The sequence below is a fragment of the Sciurus carolinensis genome, chromosome 9 (genome assembly GCF_902686445.1).
Source record: "Sciurus carolinensis chromosome 9, mSciCar1.2, whole genome shotgun sequence".
Classification (NCBI taxonomy): Eukaryota; Metazoa; Chordata; class Mammalia; order Rodentia; family Sciuridae; genus Sciurus; species Sciurus carolinensis.
Genome location: NC_062221.1, coordinates 43127872 through 43136577, shown reverse-complemented (window position 1 = coordinate 43136577; position 8706 = coordinate 43127872). Strand labels below are relative to the sequence as shown.

Genomic DNA, 8706 nt, shown 5'->3' with positions numbered 1-8706 from the left:
AGTAAGGCAAATTATTAATTTTCTAAAAATCCTGTTAGGAATTGAAGGTTTCACTTGATTGCAACATTTCTTAAATAGTAGTTAGAAATAAAGTTTTTATAAAAGTCAATTTGGTCCAAAGTGTTTAACCCAGCAGTGCAACCAAGCCACTTACATGTAGTGTATTCACCAGTCAATTGTATGTATCAAATTTCTCTCCTGCAGTTCCTCACAATGTGGGATCTTTCGTGCACATATGCACAATCCAGTGTTAGGTTTCAAACATCAACGACTCAGAATCATAGAAATCTTGCAAACCATCTGTCAAAGGCATGTGTGAGCACACTCCAGTACTTGAAAACTCTCAATACTCAGGTAATGGATTTTTATTTAAATCAGGGGCTGATGAACGCTGATAGGTTTGGTTAAGGCAGTGGCTTACTACCCAAGTGTGCCTGGGAGGAGACTCCTCCCCACTGCTCAGCGGAGCAGGACTAAGGCGTTAAAGAAGGTGCGGGTGGCAAGACAGTAGGTCCCCAGGGGTGCTGCGCGGCGAAAGGGGCTGGCCGCTGGCCGCGGTGCTGAACACTTTCCCCAGGCTGCAGGCAGGAAGGAGCCTATCAGGTTCTAGGCCGCCTGCAGTCTCAAGTCTTCGAGTGTCATTCCCAATGCAATAGATGCACAGGCTGTGTATAGGGGAGTCACCTCATGAGTGTAGGGGAGACCTCCGACCCATTTCCACTGAGTACAGCTCCTGCTTCTGAACAGCAACCACAGTAGCATCAAAGCAGCTGGTATTTTTTTATTGGGTGCCTAATGTGTCCCTAATAAGACACTTGAAATCCTCTCCCAGTGGTCCTTACAATATTTTCGCAATTAAACAAACAAAACCTAAGCTCAGAAGGTTAAGACCTTGCCCAAGGAAACACAGTACCTAAATGGCTGACCTCTGCGCACCTTCGACGTGTGCAGTCTCACAGCCTCTTCTCTTCCTCTTCCTGCCCATTAGTTACATCTTCCTTTCCCGGATGCTCCTTCCCTTCCTCTACCACCATTCCTTAGTTTTCATTAGGCAAAGTTGATTTCGCATACTGCATGCCCGTACCAACGCCAAGTTGGAGGAGTGTAAAAAGACTGGGATCCAGGACAGCGTTATTCACCCATCTTGATCCTACCCTCTTCAGAAGTCCAAACCTAATGGGTGATCCAACTCTGGTCTTCCAGACCTTGAACAAGGAGTCACATTTCCTGAACAAGATGGTGTGTTCCAGGACAGCCTACGGCTCTTCCCAAGTGCGCTCCTGTCTCCTCTAATCCGAATACAACCACGAGGTCCTTCATTTTTTTCCCTACCCATTTTTCAACCGAGGTGGGCACACTTACTTTTTCTCCCCACTAGGTGCAGTCAACTCTACTCTTGTTGAGGAAGAACTTGGGGCCCAGATACTGAAAGGCATGCTCCCCTCCTTCGTTGCAGTTCTCATCCCCGCCCCTGGAATGACTTGTCCTTTCGTGCCACGCTAGCACCCAAGACTCGGGAGAGAGCGACTCACGCTCCAGCTTTGCAGAGCCCGGACTCTGCGGAACTCCCGCGCTTGGACTCTGCGGGAAGTGCGAGATGCAGCTGGAGGGAGAGCGTGAAAGCCAAGCGAGGCTGTTCCGGTGATAGGTACGTGTGTGAGCGCGGGTCGCGGATCTGAGGCTAGGTTGGGAGAGAGGGACTTTGGAGAAGAGGGTGGAGGAAAGGGGAGGTGCTAGAGAGAGCAGTGGTTTACACTCTCTCCCTCTCCTTTCCTATCTCACCTTCCCACTGGACTTCTGCTTTTCGCTCCCGTCTCTTTCCTCTCCAAGCATCCTTCTTGCGCGCCCGCCGCCGCTTCTTCCTCGCACTCTCCGGTGCCTAAGGGGACCTCCTCCCGGGCCAGCTTGGTCCAGACTCCCAGCTCAGTTGCGTCTCAGTGCCGGTGAAGCTGAGCCGACAGCATGTGGAACGCGACGCCAAGCGAGGAGCCGGAGCCCAACCTCACGCTGGCGGACCTGGACTGGGATGCTGCCCCCGGCAACGACTCCCTGGTGGACGAGCTACTGCCGCTCTTCCCCGCGCCGCTGCTGGCGGGCGTTACAGCTACCTGTGTGGGGCTCTTCGTGGTGGGCATCGCGGGCAACCTGCTCACCATGCTGGTGGTGTCGCGCTTTCGGGAACTGCGCACTACCACCAACCTCTACCTGTCCAGCATGGCTTTCTCCGACCTGCTCATCTTCCTCTGCATGCCCCTCGACCTCGTCCGCCTCTGGCAATATCGGCCCTGGAACTTTGGTGACCTGCTCTGCAAACTCTTCCAGTTCGTCAGCGAGAGCTGCACCTATGCCACGGTGCTCACCATCACAGCGCTGAGCGTCGAGCGCTACTTCGCTATCTGCTTCCCTCTGAGGGCGAAGGTGGTGGTCACCAAGGGCCGGGTGAAGCTGGTCATCTTGGTCATCTGGGCTGTGGCCTTCTGCAGCGCCGGGCCCATCTTTGTGTTAGTAGGGGTGGAGCACGAGAATGGCACCGACCCTCGGGATACCAACGAGTGCCGCGCCACCGAGTTCGCGGTGCGCTCGGGACTGCTCACAGTCATGGTGTGGGTATCCAGCGTCTTCTTCTTCCTGCCTGTCTTTTGCCTCACTGTCCTCTACAGTCTCATCGGCAGGAAGCTGTGGCGGAGGAGGCGCGGAGATGCGGCGGTGGGCGCCTCGCTCAGAGACCAGAACCACAAGCAAACGGTGAAAATGCTGGGTGAGTATGGGGCACCCTCGGGCTTCCTCTCCGGGGCCTCTCCTCTCCCCGCGTGCCTTCCCACTTGTCTCTGATCCCAAGTCTATTTCTCCCAGAGTCTCTCCCATTCCTCTGGGTCTGTTTCTCTCTATGTCTCTCAAGTATTATCTCCCCGCCCTCTTTTCCTTGACTCCCCGATCCTTCCAACCCTTTTCCCCTTCTCCCCCTGCACTGTCCCTTTAGGTAATTGTGGTCTTGAACACTCTTTGGGTCTCTCTCTCTCTCTCTCTCTCTCTCTCTCTCTCTCTCTCTCTCTCTCTCTCTCTCTCTCTCTCTGTCCTTTCTTCTTGTATCTTCTTTCTCTCCTTCATGGAGAATGACCCACCTTTGTAGTTCCCTAAAATCTAATTTGTATCAGCCCCCAAACACGCTTCAAAACCGAGATATTTCATAAAAGGTTGAGGTTAGGCTTCCTGCTTCAAATAGAATTTGCGGATATCAAAGTTACATTAAGGAAAGCAGGCATTGGATCCAGAAACTATTCAGTGGTGAATTTAACCAAAAACATGATCCATTTGGATCATTTTGTTAGAGATGATTCATTTTTTTTTCTTTCAATTTTCTGATTTGTTTTCTGCCCTGCATTTTCATTTTGGGTAATCACGTCAACTCTGTTACCCTGCTGCTGTTTATACGACTTTGTAAGGAAGGAAATCAGTGACAATCAGTGCTGTGGTCTCCTTTTGTTTGTTGTCATGATTACCTGTCTGTCCAGGTGGTATAAATTAGGGTAAGGTAGGGTCAACCAGGACAGGCAGAGCTCCAACAGCAGAAGGGAGATGGTGAAAGCTGACAGAACTTACTACCCTTAAATGACCCTGGGAACATCTGGATGCAGTGTCACAACTGGTGTACTGAATGTTTACTGCATGAGTTCAAGCTCTTTAAGGATGTGTGTTTGGTACAAGTGAAGTACCAAATGGAAATGTGTCCATATCCAAGCAAAATGGCAATTCTACTTGCTTTCTCAAAACCAGCATCTGATATTATATTAGTTGGATGTTATAATCACCATTTCATAATCATTGGCATATTTAATGCTTCTTAGAAGTTATTCCAGGATGGTTTCATATTTTCAATTTTATAAACCCAAGATCCTGCATATTAAAATTATAAGAGTTTATTTAAGGAATGTCAGATTTTATTTCTAGACCAGTGATTCCCCCAATGTGAATCATGGATTGTAAACCTGCTCATGTCCTCCAGGGGACTCCAAGCTCTCACCTGGGAGATTCACAAGGTTGCTATGGCAGTTAAGTTTTTACTATGGAACTTAGTTTTGAGAATAAGTTTAGTAATTTCCTGCAGTTTTAAAAACCCTCAGTTGCATCCTTGGTGTTAATTTTCTTCTTCCTTGCCAATTTGGAAGGGATCACTAAAGTGGTACAAGGACTGAAAAAAAAATTTCCTGTTGTTTCTGAATTTTTAAAACTTAATCTAAAAGTTTAGAAGTCTTGGGGAAAATCTTAAATGAGGAAAATTAAGTTTTGAATGGATGATAATATTGGTTAGTTTAATGACCTTTTATACCTTACTTAGGTCTATTGTAGGTGACATAGACATTTCAGTGGTTTTTAATCCTGTTTGCAGAGGCAGAAGGAGGCAGAAGTTTGAGGCGAGCCTGGGCAATTTAGGGAGACCCTGTAAAAAAGGGCTGGAGAATAGCTCAGTGTTTTCAATATAGCTGAGTTTTCAATCCCCAGTACTGCAAATAAGAAAAAAAAAAATCAATCCTCTGTAAAACTTGAAAAAAAAAAAAAAATAAGCAAGCTGGACAACACGGCGGCCCACCCCTTCAGTCCCAGCCATTGGGAGGCTGAGGTGGAAAAATCACTTGAACTCGGTAGGGTTCAAGGTCAAGACCAACATTGGCAAGATTGTAAATCCTCATCTAGGGAGAGAGGAGGAGAGAAGTGGAGAGGCAGGTACCCTGGTGTTCTTCCTACAGATTTTAATATAGCAAGTCTGTATTATATCCAAGGAATCCCAGGAAACTCTGTTTCACAGCTATGATTGAGTACCTTACCTGATATATGTTTGTGTCATATCTAAAACATTAAAAATGATGGATTACTATGAAAAAATTGTCTTCAGTTGAGTCAATATGTCAACTCAATCACAAAATCAAATAGCTCTTAACTAGAAGTGACTCAGGAGCTCAGTAGAAATCATGAACTGTTGGTTCAGTCAGTCTTTGTTAAAATGGAGGAGGGGGAAAAAAGGGCACAGCATCTCTCCACGTCAAGAGCAGTACATAGTGTTTCTCAGTGTCCGCCTTATACATACGCAAAACAACTAAGTTTTAAAAATAGAATGTCATTTGCGGTAACATTTCTGGAACTGACATCTCTCTCTCCCATTGTCCTTTCAGCTGTAGTGGTGTTTGCGTTCATCCTCTGCTGGCTGCCCTTCCACGTGGGGAGGTATTTATTTTCCAAATCCTTTGAGCCCGGCTCTCTGGATATTGCTCAGATCAGCCAGTACTGCAACCTTGTGTCCTTTGTCCTCTTCTACCTCAGCGCAGCCATCAACCCCATCCTGTACAACATCATGTCCAAGAAGTACCGGGTGGCGGTGTTGAAACTTCTGGGATTTGAATCCTTCTCCCAGAGGAAGCTCTCCACTCTGAAGGATGAAAGTTCCCGGGCCTGGACAAAATCTAGTATTAATACATGATGGACACATTGCTGAGCATAGTAATCGCTTATTATTCTACTCTGGAAGCCATCGCACAATGGAATTTGGGAGGAAGCTGGAGGTCAGTTTTGGAATTAGGGACACTTGGATCTGGAAACAATTAGGGGAAAGAAAAGAGAATTTGTAGGGTATGAGCAGTTTGATTTAATTATACACTCACCAGTGTTCTCACATGCTATTCCTACATATCCCCCACCCATCTATGATTTGCTTCCTGCAGCTGGTGCCTTGCAATTCAGAGAAAGGAAGAGGTGCAGAGTGGGCAATCAGGGCATCTCATAAAGGTCATAATTATTTGATTAAATAAAATGACACTAAAATTAAAATTTTAAAACATGACTTTAAAAACTAGCAATTTTCATAAAGTTCTAGAGCAGTATTGTCCAAGAGGAACATAATGCAGGTCACATAAGTAATCATTATACAATGATTCATGAGAAATTTACATTCTGTTTGTCACAGGAAGTCCTTGAAGGTCAGCATGTTTTCACACTCACTGCCCACTTCAATTGGACATGAAGTTTTCATCAGTAATAGTTGATGCATTTAGATTTCATCAAACTTACAGGTGAGAAAAGTAGATCCAACAGCTTAAATTATCAAAATAATCTTCAAAGTGTTCCCATAGCCATAAAACACCAAGTTTTTAAAGCAAGTTAAAATTAAAAATTCAGTTCTTCAGTCATACTAGGCACATTTCAAGTGTTCAAAAGCTGAATGTGGCTATAGGTCACCATACTAAAGGAGGCAGCTCTGGTATATATTTGAAATTACCACTAATCTTACATAATAGGTTTTTTAAAAGTACCCCTTCCCTGAACGTATATTTAGTGAATTAGCATAGTAGAATTTAGAGTGACAAATCCTGAAAACCATACCAAAAACCAAGGAAAAGGAATGTAAGAGGGTATATAAGATACATTTTAAGATTAATTGTATGTGTTAATATTCAGGAAATGAAATTTTATAAGAACTGCAGGTAATCATAAACCATCTTATTTGGCTTAACAAAAATACTTAAGCCCATCTTAAGGCTTTGGTTTGTGAATAAGAGTATAATTATAACTTACACTGGCAAGCTTATAGGAAACGTAATGAAGATTGAAATTTTTGAAATGGTGAAGGCAGGCACATGTGAAAGACTCAGAATCCCATAAATGCTACTGCATGCTGATAGTCAAAGCTTTTTAAAATCATGAAGTCATTTATTTCAAAATGTCTGTGCCATGTTCTGTCTCCAAATTAGTTTGGCTTTTTACATTCCACTGCTTATCTGATAGATATGTTTATTGGAATTTCTGATTTCCCTCTTAATCATAATTATGAATAAGGCAACACCTTCAACTAAATCTTGTATGTATCAGTTATAAAGATAAAATTTTCATTTATATTAACATTGCTCCCTGTATAGTCAACTCTTTGCATATTAAATGTGTTATTCTGAAAATGATTTCTTCCCTTATCCCATGCAATGTGGTCATATAAACAGCTCCCTCCTTAGGTTATTGGTTTAACTATGGAACTGATTAAGTCATTTAGGGAAATGACCACCATGATTATTTTTCACCCACCCAAAGAAATGATTACCATGTCAAAATAATTGATTGACTATTTTTGTGACATCAAATACAACCATAATTGGAATTATTTCTCTAGAGAAATATTTCTGAAATACATTTGGACACTAAAACTGGACCATCAATTTGGTCTAAATACAGAAGTTTAGCAAATTAATCTTTCAGTTAATTCTTAGAAACCCATTGATATTTTTAAAAAGTACACAAATGTATTAGATCCATGAGATATTTTTAGGACATTCAGCATTATTATCCTAAGCAGTGCTCAGTAAATTCCAAAGAGGAAATAAACAACAGAGAAGCTTACCCTCTATCTCATAGTTGATTGTTTTGGAGAAAAACAAACCCACTTCCAATTAGTTTCTTCACCTATTCACTGGTTTCCCCTTTTCTTGTGAGTTTGTGACTCCCATCCTAGCATAAGTCACTTCTAGGGAATAGTTTATGCAACAAGGACACCACAGTCCTTCACTGGTCAATCTTGGAACTCAGCAGATACATTTAGAGAAAAGGATCTTTAATTTGTCCTCTCCAACCATTGCTTTTATTGTTTGTAGCTTTATATTATTATATCCTATTATTTTCCACATATTATTTCAGACTCAGGGAAAAGAGGAAATTATTTTGAAGAAAATTGTTTCTAAAATTTTCACAAACATTTATTATGTGCCTGCTATGTTCTAAATTTCTACAATTAATAAATCAAGGATTTTATTTATCTTGAGAGAGCTCACAGTCACTTGAGAGTTTTGTTATAGTTGGTAACTGATAAGTATCTTTAAATTACAAAGTAAATATCTCCAGTTATACTGTATTAAATGGCTCCCCAAAGTTTCTAGGGGCTCTTTATTCCACTGTGTTACATATTTGACCCCAAATAAATTTGAACTGGACTGTTCCCACGTGAACCAGTAAAATTTGTAGACACAATTAATGTGTCTGCTAGTGATAATCAAACTTGGAACATTCTTCATTTATGTAGGGAAAACAAAGAAATTGGCTTCTTTTTAAAATCTGACCATTTTTCCACTTTTCTCACAGCAATAAGGCTTCTGTCACCACATCTTGCACTATCTCAAAATCGAGGGTTGGATCATTTTCATTAGAGAGAATGACTGTTATGTGAGCAAGAACTCTTTAATGATTGCTTTAAAGAAAACATTCATTGCCATGAGTTATTTAACTTTGGAAGTTGCGTGGTAATGGAATTTTTAAAATGCTTCTAGTGCCTGGTCACACCTTGAAAACCATCTTAGTAGTCATCTTTGTCTATGTGTGTGTGTGTGTGTGTGTGTGTGTGTGTGTGTTGCTAGGAATTAAATACAAGCATTCTACCACTATGGTGAATTTTTGTTGTAATGAAGATTCTTGTGATGGGATTTGACTTCAAATACCAGTTTTTTCATGCAAGTGCTTTTATTATGAACCTGAAGTCGTCACAATTTACAATTTTTAGTGTAACATTAACAGTTTCAGTTATTTTTTTCTTTTCCATTTATCCTCATACTTGAATTTAATATTTTAAAAAACTGTGAGATTTTTTGCAAGACTGGTGCCTGAAGACACTCTTTTGTCTTTTAAAAAATAGTGTGTACATATTTAAAATGTGACATACATATTTACATATATAAAATT

At 42.1% G+C, this 8706-nt stretch overlaps 1 protein-coding gene across 1 annotated transcript; it reads left to right on the top strand.

Annotated features, from left to right (window-relative positions):
- Nucleotides 1–1962: 1962 nt before the first annotated feature.
- Ghsr (growth hormone secretagogue receptor) lies at nt 1963–5473 on the top strand. Its single transcript, XM_047565375.1, has 2 exons — nt 1963–2758; nt 5169–5473. Exons 1-2 carry the CDS (start codon nt 1963–1965, stop codon nt 5471–5473), a joined length of 1101 nt encoding a protein of 366 aa, XP_047421331.1.
- Nucleotides 5474–8706: the final 3233 nt, after the last annotated feature.